We start from the raw sequence: 14,417 nt of genomic DNA, 5'->3' as shown, positions 1-14,417 counted from the left end.
TGACATAATCCGAAAGAGACAAGGAGATGACGAACACAATAATATCATCAAAAAATAAGTTTGAAGTTTGTGTTTGAAGTCTGCAGACGACTATAAGTAAAGGGGCAATGAAGCAGATGGGAATGACCGAAAATTTTCTCCAAAAAGTTAGAGGACCAAATCGAGAAAATCCTAAAGATATAGGACCAAAATTGCTTTAAAGCCTTTTTTTTAGCTGGAAAACGAACTTTCCAAGAAAACCTATTCCAAACAATCCTTAAACCGAGAGCGAGCCATGATCCACAGGCTTGGCTTGGCTCAGCTCGGCTCGGCTCGACTTGGCGGCTCACAAGCTAACCAAGAGATCTTGTGCTGCTTTGCCCAATGGGTACCAAGTCAATGCCTTATTGGCTCCAAATTAGTACCTAATCAGTGCTTAGTCAGTCATTATGTGGCCCATGTTTAGTTGGTGCAACATCAGCTACCAGTTAGCTCGTTTTTGGCGACCACGACGCTTTTCCAGCGACACCGGCCAAATTCCTACAAATGTGTTTTACGGTAAAAATTTCAAAAGTCATATCTTATTCATTTTAAATCAATTTACAATGATTCACACACCATTTAGAACCTCTTTTCATGCTTTAGAAGATGGCCCAAAAATATTTCGATAAAAATAGTAAAATCAGGTCCAATTTTCTACTAAAAAAAAAATAGATCTAAAACTAGGGTTAGATTTTTCTCACAAGCCACTCATTCGATTTTCACCAAATTTTTAACAACATGATCCACATATTAAGATCCACATATGATGACAAAATCAATGAAACATTCCATGCTTTCATGATTAAAACGAATTTTGGTGTGGTTCATTTGTGATACTCCCCTTAGTGCAATCTTACTATCAACAACACCAAGTGCTTGAAATTTGGATTAGACAACTACTTGGTCTCTTGTTTTTAATTTTTAATAGCTTAGTGTCTTTGATTTAGCACATTCTCTCGAAAGAAATATGTCTCTTGAGCCATAGACATTCTTTAGTAGCTGATGAAGGGGGATAGAGAAAGACTAATATACCCTTCGTAGGAGGGACAGAGATAAAAAGAGTTAGACCTAGTATTCCACACTAACTTGGTAGACGGTTAAAGGCAATCTTAAGCCCGTAAAAAGTGGGCCACGATAGTAGGACGAGTGGTCGTGGGAGCGGGCATGAAGATCGTGCAGAGGACACGTAAGAATATGGAGGTAACCAGTATAAAGAGGAGAAGGAAAAAAGGTGCAAAGGTTGGTCTATTTTGAATTTCACTTTCATAAGATTAAGAAAACATATTTTTATTAGAGCTAATTCTCAGTACTGACTTGAGCGTCGGAGCATCTGTGCCGGTATCCACCCCGGCTAGGTGACGTTTGTTCTATTGTCAGGTTATTAAGGATCCGGAGCTGAAGGGGACGACTTAGAGTGCGACCCGCGATCTCAGTCGGATCATGTAGCGCCGTCTGTGGGAACGTCAGGTGACGGATAGGAACACGTTCGGGAAATGGAGACTCCGGCAGAAGATCAAGCACCAGTTATACATTTATCACGACAAGAAATGGATACCCCCATGACCGATCGGGAAGGAACTGTACAATTGACACGACGGGAACTGCAACAAATGATGGAAGAAGCGGGGAGAAAGGCCCTGGTAGCATATGAGAGGAGAACAGCAACTCCGTTAGAAAGGGAGGTGGCGGGAAAAAGGTTGTTTCAGGAAGGAGTCGATGGGCGAGATAACGAGGGAATGAGTAGACCGGGAGCGAATAAGAAGGGCCCACTGCCTTCTGATGTTGGGTCCAGCAGCAGGGCTTTAAGTCGCCCCAGAGGGCCAGCCATATCTCGAGCTGAGGTAGATAACGTTAGTAAGCAGATAGCCTTGCTAGGAAAGCAAATTGATGAACTCAAGAAGAGGGGAGAAATAGTAGCCCACAATCGTAATTCACCCTTCGCTAACCGGATACTTATAGAAATGGTTAATCCGAGTTTTAGGATGCCCGATCTCTCAAAGTATGATGGAACACGGGATCCTCAAGAACATCTAGCCGCTTTTGATATGGTAATGAATTTGTATGGACAGTCAAGTTCCATAGTCGCCAAATTGTTTGTTACCACGCTGACAGGAAAGGCCCAAGAATGGTTTACGAATTTGCCCCCAGGCAGTATAGATTCGTATGAGCAACTGGTACAAAAATTTGCATTTCACTTTGCAAGTAAGAGAAAACAAAAAAGATCTGCTACGCACTTGTTTACTATTCGGCAAGGGGAAAACGAAAGTTTAAAAAGTTTTATGGGACGCTTTAATAACGAAACGTTGGAGGTGCAGGATCTTAGGATAGATATGATGACTAGTATCCTTATTCATGGGTTGAAGAAAGGGGTTTTTGCATCTGCTTTAGCGAGGGACCCGCCGATAGATACGGAGCAGTTGATGGCGATGGCACAGAAATACATCGACGAAGAGGAGATGAATGCTATGAAAGATGAGGAATGGAGAGTTACATCAGAACGAGCCAGGGATGGAAGATACAGCAGAGATCGTGACAGGCGACCCAAAAATGAGAAAGAAAAGGAGCCACCTTATCAGTCGAAATATAGTAAGTATACTCTTTTAAACATGACTAGGGCTAAAGCTCTCATGTTGGTAAAAAAAGATAATGTATTGATCTGGCCGAAGCACACCAGGATTACTCCAGCTAAAAGGTACTCGAACAAATATTGTCGTTTCCATCGGGAAAAAGGACATGATACAGAGGAATGCTATCAGTTGAAAGACGAGATAGAGCGATTGGTCCGACAGGGGTACTTCAGAAGACAGAATTTTCATAATTTCGAAGAGAGGAGGCGTGATCGAAGAGGTAGGTCGAGAAGTCGGGAACGCCGACCGAATTGGGCAACTGAAAGAGAGAACCGGACAGTGGGAGGAAACGCGCCTGTGAAAGGCATTATCCACACTATCGCGGGTGGATCGGAGGGATGGTCGAGAAGGGCTAGAAGGAGGTTTGAAAGAGAGAATAGGCAGGAACGACGCAAGCAAGGTGTAAATATGACAGATAACCCAGAGATCGTGTTTGGAGATCGGGATGCGGGTGCAAGGCTAGTGACAGACAATGATCCGATGGTAATAAGAATGGATATAGCAAATTTCACAGTACACAAGGTTTTAATAGACAATGGAAGTTCCGCAGACATAATTTTCAAAGGAGTGCTGGATAAGATGGGACTGGATAATGTACGACTGGAATCAGCAAGCACACCGTTGGTCGGGTTTGGAGGAGGTGAGGTCGCGTCACTGGGGACGGTGGATTTACCTGCATCCTTGGGTGAGGAGCCAAATCGTAGAACGTTGATGGTAAAATTTTTAGTTGTTGATATGCCTTTTGCGTATAACGTTATCTTGGGGAGACCTGGACTTAATTCTTTCAGGGTCATTGTGTCAACATATCACCTCAAAATGAAGTTCCCTACGCAATCGAGAATAGGAGAGGTCATGTGCGACCAAATTGAGGCTAAAAGATGCTATAATCTGTCTCTGGGAAAGAGCGAGAATAAAGAAAAGAGAAAACTCCATGGAGTAAAGAAAGAAGAATGGCACGCATTGAAGGCAGGGCGGTTAGAACCTGTTGGACATAAAGAAGTGGAATTGATACAAGAAGACCCATCGAAGACCACAAAGATAGGGCCCAGCTTAGGTCAGTTCGAAGGGGTCATGATCGCCTTCTTGAGAAGCAATGTCGATATTTTTGCGTGGGATCCATCAGACTTCCAGGGTATAAATCCAGAGGTGATAGTACACAGGCTAAACGTTGACCCTTCCATGCGACTTGTTCAACAGAAGAAACGAACCTTTGGAGGTGAGAAAAATGCCATCATCGAGGGAGAGGTAAGTAAGTTACTTAGAGCAGGATATGTGTCCGAAGTTCAGTACACGGATTGGCTAGCTAATGTGGTGCTGGTTCCAAAGCCGGGAGGTAAATGGAGGATGTGCACAGACTTCACAGATCTTAATAAGGCGTGCCCAAAAGACCCATATCCCTTGCCGAGGATTGATATTCTAGTGGATTCAACAGCTGGGTATAAAATCTTTTCTATGATGGATGCGTATCAGGGGTATCATCAAATTTATATGGCTACAGAAGATCGAATAAAGACCTCTTTTGTGACTGATCGCGGTATTTTTTGCTATAATGTTATGCTTTTTGGATTGAAAAATGCAGGGGCTACATATCAGAGATTGGTGAACAAGATGTTCGCTTATCAAATCGGAAAAACCATGGAAGTGTATGTGAACGACATGCTGGTTAAAAGTCATAAACCTGATGAACACTTGGAGCATCTGAAGATAGCCTTTGCGATCATGAGAGAACATGGGATGAAGCTCAATCCCAACAAATGCACATTCGGCGTTGCGGGAGGCAAATTTTTAGGTTATATGGTGAGCGAGAGGGGAATAGAGGCAAACCCCGAGAAGATAGAGGCCATATTGAACCTGAAATCACCCACATCCATCAGAGAGGTCCAGAAATTGACAGGTAGGATCGCATCTCTTAATCGCTTTATTTCTAGATCTGCAGACCGCAATTTACATTTCTTTAAGATATTGAGAAAAGTTAAAGGGTTTGAGTGGACCGAGGAAAGCGAGCAAGCCTTCCAAGAATTAAAAAGTTATTTAAAGTCCCCACCTCTATTAGCTAATCCCAGAGAAGGAGATATATTGTATCTCTATTTGGCTATTTCGGATAATGCGGTCAGTTCTGTATTGGTAAAAGAAAAAGGGAAAATTCAGAACCCTGTATATTATGTGAGCAAAATGCTACAAGGTGCAGAAACCAGGTATGCTGAGATAGAAAAGTTGGCACTAGCTGTAGTCGTGACTGCCAGGAAATTGAGGCCGTATTTCCAATCGCATCAAATAGTGGTAAGGACAAATCATCCCCTCAGAAATATCCTGACGCGACCAGAAGCCTCTGGTAGAATGATAAAATGGGCGGTCGAACTGGGGGAGTTCGACATCTCTTATCAGAGTCGCACAGCGGAAAAAGCTCAGATTTTAGCTGACTTTATGATAGAAATATCTGGAACACCAGAGGATCCAGGAACATGGATGTTGCACGTGGATGGATCCTCTACTGCTAACAATGGAGGAGCAGGTATACTCATAGAGGGGCCAGGAGCTACAACAAATAATGAAGCTGAGTACGAAGCTTTGGTCTTGGGATTAGAGCTGGCATCTGAAGCAGGAGCCCAAGTCTTGGAAGTCTACACAGATTCGCAGCTAGTGGCTATGCAAATTGAAGGGACGTATGAAACTAGGGAAAAATCTATGACGGAATATTTGAAGAAAACAAAGGAACGGATGCAGAAGTTCTCTAAATGCACTATCCAACAAATTCCGAGGAATGAAAATGAAAGAGCCGATGCCTTATCGAAGCTGGGAGCCACATTGGCAGGGATAAAAGACAGAAAGATAACAGTAATGATAAAGGAGCGATCTGCGATCTCAAAAGGGACTGAAGCTAATATGGTTACCTTAAAGTGCTTGTGGATTGAAGAAATCACAGCATATCTCAAAGAAGGGGTATTACCTACTGACCCCGGGCATGCACGACGTATAAAGTTCAAAGCTCCGAGATTCGCATTAGTAGGTACGCAGTTGTATAAAAGGACAGTAGAAGGACCTCTACTCAAATGTTTGGAAGATCCTCAGGCTAGATATGTTCTGCAAGAAGTTCACGAAGGTAGTTGTGGGAATCATTCTGGGGCCAGATCGTTGGCTCAAAAAATATCCAGGCAGGGCTATTTTTGGCCAACGTTGATGAAGGATTGCAAGGAATTTGTACGAAGGTGTGAGAAGTGCCAGAAGTTTGCTTCACAGATTCACACTCAGGCAGTACCAATGACCCCTGTTTCCATTACTTGCCCATTCGACCAGTGGGGTATAGACATATTAGGACCCTTCCCTCAAGCTCGAGGCCAAAAGAAGTTTGTAATAGTGGCAGTAGAGTATTTTTCTAAGTGGGTGGAAGCAGAGGCTGTCTCAAGAATCACTGAAAGGGAAGCCATAAACTTCATATGGAAAAACATAGTGTGCAGGTTCGGAATACCCAGGGTATTGATATCTGATAATGGGACACAATTCCAGGGCAGACAGATAACTGCATGGCTTCGAGAATTAAAGATACGGCAAAACTTCACAGAAGTAGGGCATCCCCAGTCGAATGGCCAAACAGAGGTAACGAACAGAATTATATTACAACACTTGAAGGCCAGGTTGAGCTCGAAGAAAGACTGGAGTGATGAACTTCCAAGAGTATTATGGGCATATAGAACGACTCCTAGAACTTCAACAGGTGAAACCCCTTTTTCTTTAGTTTATGGTTCTGAAGCTGTAATTCCTGCAGAAATAGGAGAAGAATCACAGAGGATCGAGAGCTTTGACCTTGTGAAGAACAAAGAACAGCGAGCATTCGACCTGGACATAGTAGAAGAAAAAAGGGATGCAGCACGGATGAAGATGTTGCATCACAAAAGCTTGATGCTGAGAGGTCATGACAAGAATGTCAAACCCAGGTCGTTGCAGGTCGGGGACCTAGTATTGAGAAAGGTCGAGGTGTCAAAACATGTTGGGAAGCTCGACCCCAACTGGGAGGGACCTTTCAAAGTCATTGAGATCGTTGGAAAAGGGACATACAAGTTGCAGGACGCTCAAGGCAAGGAATTACCACGACCGTGGAATATTCAAAATCTTAAGAGATTCTGTGTTTAGAATTTTCGTCCACAAATCAAACGCCTGAAGCTACGGAAAAGGGCGCTACGATCGAATAGAACGACCTTAGGAAGATTGATCTGGGAAAGATTATGGATGTCTAGTCTGAAAAAGACCAATGTAAATAATAACCTGTGAAAGGTTAAGTCATGACCTGAAAAAGGCCACTGAAGTTAATTTTCCTTCTTTATTTGTGAAAGATCATTTAACTTTAAGGAACAGTCTATCTCAAGTTTTTTTTACAAGCAGCAAGTCGATCACATTAAATTGTATCTGAGAAAGATCAATTATCATTACCATAAACAGTAAATCCTAAAAGAAAGACGGTAAATGAAAGAGGAAGTTACAGATTTTCAATTTCATCCAAAAGAACAGAAAATTCATCATTTTCGGTGGAGGGCGTGTCATCTTCCTCAGGCAAGGGGCGAAGATCAGCATCAAGACTGGGATTAAGGCGAGATATATCAAAGTTGGGAGCAAATCCTTGAAGGTGAGAGATTTGGGATTTGCAGCGATCAAAATCCTGTAGCAGGTAGTCAGCGGCTTTAATTTCAGCAGAGTCAAAGGTTAGGGTTTTTAAAAAATCCCGAACACCTTGAAGGCGAATCCCTCGAACTTGTTGTGCGAACTCCTCCGATTTCAAAAAGATCTCGCGACCTTCGGAAACGCCTACGATCTTTCCTGCCGCATGACCCGCTTCAAAACCTCGCTTTTCCCCATCGGCTGCTGCTTTGGAAGCTTCAGAGACCACTTGTGCCTCAAGTTCCTTGATTCGAGCCTCTTGTGTCGACCTCGATCTAGACCATTCTTCTTCCTTGGAAGAAAAAGTGGCGAGTTGGGCCCTCAAATCACGGATCGTACGATCCGCTGCCATTTGATTGTGGCGAAAACCAGCACACTTCAGACTAAGACCTCGAACGAAGTTGGCCGCCTAAACAGAAACAGTTAGAAAAATCCAGGGTCAAGCAAAAATAATGAGAGATAAGATACCTGGACAAGTGAGTGGGCACAATGTTCTTCCATTCGGGTGAATGAGGTTTGCAAGAGAGCTGCCTGGTCGAGAGGAAGGCAGCTAGCATCATACAGTTCCCAGGAGTCTTGACCCGAACGAGTTCGGAACACCGAGCTGTGGGGGGAAATTTGCCAGTCGGGGATCCACTTATCTCCTTCCATATGGGCCACAGGGTGATCGGGGCCTCGGAGGTCTGATCGAGCAGTCCTCCAATAGTCTGTGAGGCCTCGTAGAACATCCATATTTCGCATAGTCTCTGACCCGGTCCCCTCCGAAGGTAATCCTCCTCCACCAGATTGAGACTGAGTAGTCCCCATTAGGTTAGGACGGAGGGGTGATTTGCCGCGGGATTTCCTCTTCCGTGAGGATTCAGCAAAATCCCCATCATCTAAGGCATGATCCTGTAATCTCCAGCTATGAGATTGAACGGTAGGGTGATTAGGGGGAAGGAGGCTACGTGGTTGAGTCTCCTCACTGCCTACTTCGATGGGAATTGGACAAGGAGATGTATCAGCATCTGGTGTTGAAGAAGCAGCTGGAACAGGTTGAGAAGAGGCGATTTGCATAGTAGCTCGGGCTTGAGATTGAGCTTGAATCTGGGCTCGAAGACGCTTGTTAATGCGAGCTTGGCTCACCATGGAAACTGCAGAGATAAGAAAAGGGGGGGGGGGGTCCGTTAAACGTCGTAGGATAAAATAAGAAGAAAGGATAGGAAGTCGGATCACCTAAGGTACCCTCCACCTGGAGGGGAGCAGGAGTTAGATGGGCGAGCCAGAGTATCTCTTCAACTAGAATCTTCTTGGGATTATACCGGTAGGTAGTAATGCTGCTTATCTGATCCCCATCTAAACCCTCACCTTCGGTAAGAGGGGTAGGCTTATCTACCTTCCAATCAAGGGAGAAGGGCCATTCGCGACCAGGAGGGGGTCTAACAAAGATAAAATTGGATTTCCAAGGACCAACATTGGAGGTTAGGGGGTCGAGGAACCTACATTCTTTCCGGGAGGTTAGGTAGAAGAAGCCGTTATCTCCAGATCGTACTGAGGTCGTGAAAGAATATAACGACCAAAAATTTTCGAAGTTGGGTTCAAACCTATGTACGCGCATAATAATGATGAACAGAATAATGTGACGTATAGAGTTGGGGGATAATTGCATAGGGCATAGATTCAAACGGCGAAGGATCAATGCTACGCTAGGGGGCAAGGGAAAGCGTAATCCTGCCTTAAAGTGTTGCAAAGAGAAAGAACAAAACCCAGGGGGAGGCCGGTGCATACGATCGGAGGATCGAGGAATTACTATCTCATAGCTAGAACGAATGAAGAATTTTTCTTTTATCTTCTGCATTTGTAATTTCACGGTGCTAACTATTTTGGCCCAGGGAGTAGGTTGTAAAACTGGCTGGGAATCCTCAAGAGCAGGATTCAGGTTTAAATCAGGGTTATTAACACGATTAGTACGGAGTCTACGCCTAGGAGGAACTAAATCTCTAAGGAGCATATTGGAAGGAGCGGACGAAGAGATATCAGCAGAATTAGAACCTATGTTAGAGGTGTTAGAAGAAGACATGGTACCTGGAGGTATCCGAGAAGAGGAGTTGAAGGAGGAACAGCCAGCTAGAGGAAGAAAAGCACTCGAAGATAAAACGCTTCGCAGCAACAGTTCTCGAGTAAAAGGCGGAAGGAAGAGCACAATTTGAAATGGTTTCGTATATATATATTTGGGAAGGCGGTGTAGATGTGACCGTTGCCCAATCAGCATACAACAGCTGCCCCCTAAAAGAGCGTAAATCGAGGTATAGCTTGATAAGAGACACGTGGACAATCGCAGGGATACCGAGAGCGTTAAGCAAGCCGTCGGACAGAGCTGTTTGACTTCTTGAAGTGACAACATTTCAAGAAGTGGGGGAGTAATGATGAAGGGGGATAGAGAAAGACTATATACCCTTCGTAGGAGGGACAGAGATAAAAAGAGTTAGACCTAGTATTCCACACTAACTTGGTAGATGGTTAAAGGCAATCTTAAGCTCGTAAAAAGTGGGCCACGATAGCAGGACGAGTGGTCGTGGGAGCGGGCATGAAGATCGTGCAGAGGACACATAAGAATATGGAGGTAAACAGTATAAAGAGGAGAAGGAAAAAAAGGTGCAAAGGTTGGTCTATTTTGAATTTCACTTTCATAAGATTAAGAAAACATATTTTTATTAGAGCTAATTCTCAGTACTGACTTGAGCGTCGGAGCATCTGTGCCGGTATCCACCCCGGCTAAGTGACGTTTGTTCTATTGTCAGGTTATTAAGGATCGGGAGCTGAAGGGGACGACTTAGAGTGCGACCCGCGATCTCAGTCGGATCAGTAGCCATAGTGAATACTGCATAATCTGCTTTTCATAGCTTGAAAGAGCCACCGCCATTTGCTTTCTACTACACCATCAAATTGCAGTTGATCCTATAGTGAAACATTAACCTATTGTTAAAAAGTCTATCGTTCACGTCAACGACCCAATCTTTATCTACAAACCCACTTAAAGATAAAGACGGAACGTGCTTATAACATAATCTATAATTGTGGGTCCCTTTAGCGTAATTGAAAATTCTTTTTAAATTAATTTTAGAAAATATCAAATTTCAATCGAAATTAAATTCACAAAAATTAATCATTTTAATGTAACACAAAAAGATAATTTTTTAAAAAACAAAAAAAAAATGGTCCAACTGACTGGCAGCCACCCACACAAGCAAGAGCGTGGGCGATGGCGTGCTGCCAGGGCTGTGAACGTTTGCTCTTGCCCCACCGCGCGTACACTCGGGCCCATGCCTGCTAGCCAGTACCGATCAGTAGGGCAGCAATTATGCCTGCTGCTCTTATTGTTTTTTCCCAGAAACTCTTTTTTTTTTTTTTTTTTTATTTTCTACTAATTTCTGAAACCTTAAAAATCATTAATTTATAGAAAAACAATTTCAAAATTCTCATGTCCAGGATTTAGAAATGAAAAATTGAACATGTAGAACCCTAGCACATAGATATGCAATAAAAGCAATAAACTACACATTCTTTGAAAGCCGATTGAACATATTTGAAACATGCAACACATGTAGAATTCTAGGCTTATACACCGAATCGGGCTTGATACCACTTGAACGAAGTGATTGAGCCGGGAAGAACAATAGAAGAGCGAAAAATAGATATAACGATAAATCAAAGCATAAATAAGCAAATTAAGGGGTTATTTTTTATTTATCCCGTGAGTTTGGTATACAATACGTAATAAAATCTAGGCCAAGAATTAGGAGAAAAATCGAGAGGTACATTTATTTAAATAGAAACCTCACCCCGCCCTCATAGTTATTTTTTCGATTAGCTTCAAGCGTTGTTCCGCTTCTTCAATTGAATCATTCTCCTCAAGATTTCAAACTTGAAATCCTCCAAACAAGTCCACTACAATCATGGGGAACCACTTCTTTCTCGTGCCAGCAAGACAAGAAATTGGAAGGAGAGAATCAAACACATGCTATGAATTAGTGCTTTTGATTTTTCTTTCGTCCTTTTCAATTCAAGAGAAACTAGATGGAGACAGTAATAAGAGAGAGAGAGGGCGAGGGAAGAGGGGAGAAACTAGCGTGCAAGTGTATCTTGAGAATGACAGAGGATATGTGTTACGACCTATAGTCTCAACACTCTAGAAAAATCCTAATTTATCCAAACTCTCTTTTTCCCGCGACTAACTCAACTTGGCTGAATTTTAGGACTTTTTGAAGGAAAAATTCGGCCATCTCACCCTTCAACAAGAGAAATCATCTTTTATTTAACTTAAACTAGGTCAAACTAGGTCATGGGTTTGGACTTAAAATTGACTAGACTTTAAAATATCAAGTCCATGTCAATGATCCTAAGTCAAATCTAATTTAAGATAAGCCCATCATTTTAAGGTTTATGTCTTTAAATCCAATTAAAAGACCTAAGTCCAGTCTCTCTTTTAATTTATAAATTAAATCAAGTCCAATTAAATTAATTTAATTAATTTAAAAGGCCTAAAATTCAAAATTAACTAATTCAATTAATTAATCTTTGAGAAAATACAACCCATGAATTTTATATATAAATGATCCAATCATTTATTCTCTCCACAAATTAATTTTATCCAATTAAACCAATCTCTTTCTTCAAGAATTAATTTCAAATTAATTTCACTATACTTCGGTGATTAGAGTGTGACTCTTTAGATTTTCCTTCGACTAGACCTGGACGAGTTGGCCAATAAAATTAATTAAATTTAATTTGATTAATTATTTTTTATTAATGATAATCGAAAATAGCTCGTTACCATGAGTGACTGTCTAGCAATAGTCCATGACACTAGAGGCTAGGTGAATAGTGGCATGAACATTTAGGCTCCGAGTTTCATACAGGCAGGGTCCTTCCATCAGCGGTCCTCAGTTTTAGTTTAGGGCATAGAATTAGGCGTTAGTTTTCATCCTGAACTAGGCATTTATACTCATAACTCGAGTCATCATTTACCTTTCTGATTGACATAAGAAACCTATCGCATCCATCCAATCACTTTGACCACAGATTCAAAGGGTTTAAACGGGACTTAGAGCATATAGGAAACACAACTATCACAATACTAATAGGGGAAGGGTTCTATCATGGAATCTGCCGTTCTAGCTACATACTCTAATTGCACTGAACAATCTTTGTATGCACATGACTGTCATAATTCTTCAAGTTCAAGGACTAATCCTGTATTGTCATAATTAGAAATTTCAGTCATATCAAACAAGCCCTCAAGGCTTTTATGTAACAATTCCCACGAGTCAGTTGACTAACAACTAACCATATAAAATTGCATAGATGACCTATGTTTCCTGAAAACAAAACACAACTTCAATATTTAGTACAAATCTCTATAGGATAGTCGATGCTCGGTCTCAAGTTCTTCGACTTGGAACATTTCAAACTGGCCCTTAGAAATTGTTTTCAAGTTGCCAAACCTATCTGACAACCTAACTCCATAGATTTAACCTTTTGATTTATGGATATTTTGTTGTAATATTGAAATACAGTTCAATATAAATTAGTGAGTATGTTATGATATTGAAACACCATTCAACGTATGGTAAACAAAACAAAACACTAAATCACTAATGTCTTTTGATGAACTCTTACTATATTTATCATTACAATATTATTTTTAATAAATATATTTATCATTACAATATTATTTTGATAACCATTTACGAATAGTATAACAGAGAATCTAATTCACTTTCTAACCATCTATTCTTACACAAATTTCTCAATTTCCAAACCAACAAAACGCAAAGCTTCACTTAAAATAATGTCAAAGGTGCATTAATTTCGACATTATCATCACCCATGACAATAATATAAGCCATATACAACAAGAGTAAGGTGCACATATTGATGTCCTTTCAATAAATAAATCAGATCAGTATTTAAAGAGTTAAAGCCACCAAAAGAAAGATATTGCATAATCTCACCATACCAAGCACGTGGACCTTGCTTGAGATCATATAATGTCTTTTTGAGTCAGCATACATGATTAGGAATTCCTTGGAGACAAACCATGGTGTTGTTCGATGAAGATATCACAATCAAACTCCATGTGAAGAAAAGCAATTTTTGGCTAATTGCAATTTCTAGCCTCTGTTGGCAGCCAAGCAAATTATTGTTTGAAGAGTCACCATTTCTGGGATAGGTTTGAAATATTCATCATAATCTTGACCATATTATTGGGTAAATTATATTTTTGGTCTCATAAGTGAACCCGATTCCAATTTTAGTCCCATACTAAGGGCAATTCGCACATTTGGTCCCGTAAGTGAATTTTTTTTCCAATTTCAGTCCCGGTTGGGGATTTCCGTTAAAACTTAACGGCATCTGCTGAAATCCGTTAGGTACTGTTAAATATGAAGGGAAAGCATGTAGAATTGGAGGGAAAATCAACAACTTGGTGGAAATTACACTATACCCTCTTCCTTCTATTTAAATGTAATTTTTCAAAAGAAATATTGGGATCTATTTTTATGTAATTTGTGCAATTTTATTTTTGAAGGGACAAAATGCATAAAACCCCCCTGTGTTTTAAAAAGTCCGCAAAAACAACCCTCTTGTTATGAGAATAGGCTAAAAGCCCCCTCCTGTTTTGTTTTAGTCAGCAAAAAACCCCCATTCTGTTAGAAACTAACGGGAGGTGAAGAAGACGCGCGTCTGCTGCGTTTGGTAGTGTTTTTCTGCGATTTAAGTTGATATTTAATGACTTTTTGGACCAAAATACCCTTTTATGGGTCTACATAATATGCAAAGGGATTTTTTGCTTGTTTTGTGTCTTCTTTTGCCATTTCTCACCCTAAAAAAAATAAGTGTTAAATTTTTCCATATTAAATTTAAGTTTAAATTCAAAGAATTTTATTTTTGTTATTTGTTAAATCCAAAATTATTTTAATTAATTAAAATATATGTTTAAATTACAGTAATTATCATTGTAATGTATTCTTAATTAGTTAAAATAATTAATTATTGTAATTATTTAAATATTCTTAATTAACTAAAATATATTTTAATTAATATAATTAAAATTAATTAAAAAAATTAAAAAAAAAAAAG

The 14,417-nt window shown here is 40.7% G+C and overlaps 1 protein-coding gene across 1 annotated transcript; it reads left to right on the top strand.

Moving 5' to 3' along the window:
• On the top strand, positions 1,515-6,776 carry LOC105155862. Its single transcript, XM_011071847.1, has one exon. The coding sequence runs from the start codon at positions 1,515-1,517 to the stop codon at positions 6,774-6,776; it is 5,262 nt and encodes a 1,753-aa protein (XP_011070149.1).

This window comes from Sesamum indicum, linkage group LG2 (genome assembly GCF_000512975.1).
Source record: "Sesamum indicum cultivar Zhongzhi No. 13 linkage group LG2, S_indicum_v1.0, whole genome shotgun sequence".
Taxonomy (NCBI): Eukaryota; Viridiplantae; Streptophyta; class Magnoliopsida; order Lamiales; family Pedaliaceae; genus Sesamum; species Sesamum indicum.
This window is presented reverse-complemented; position numbering and strand designations above follow the sequence as displayed.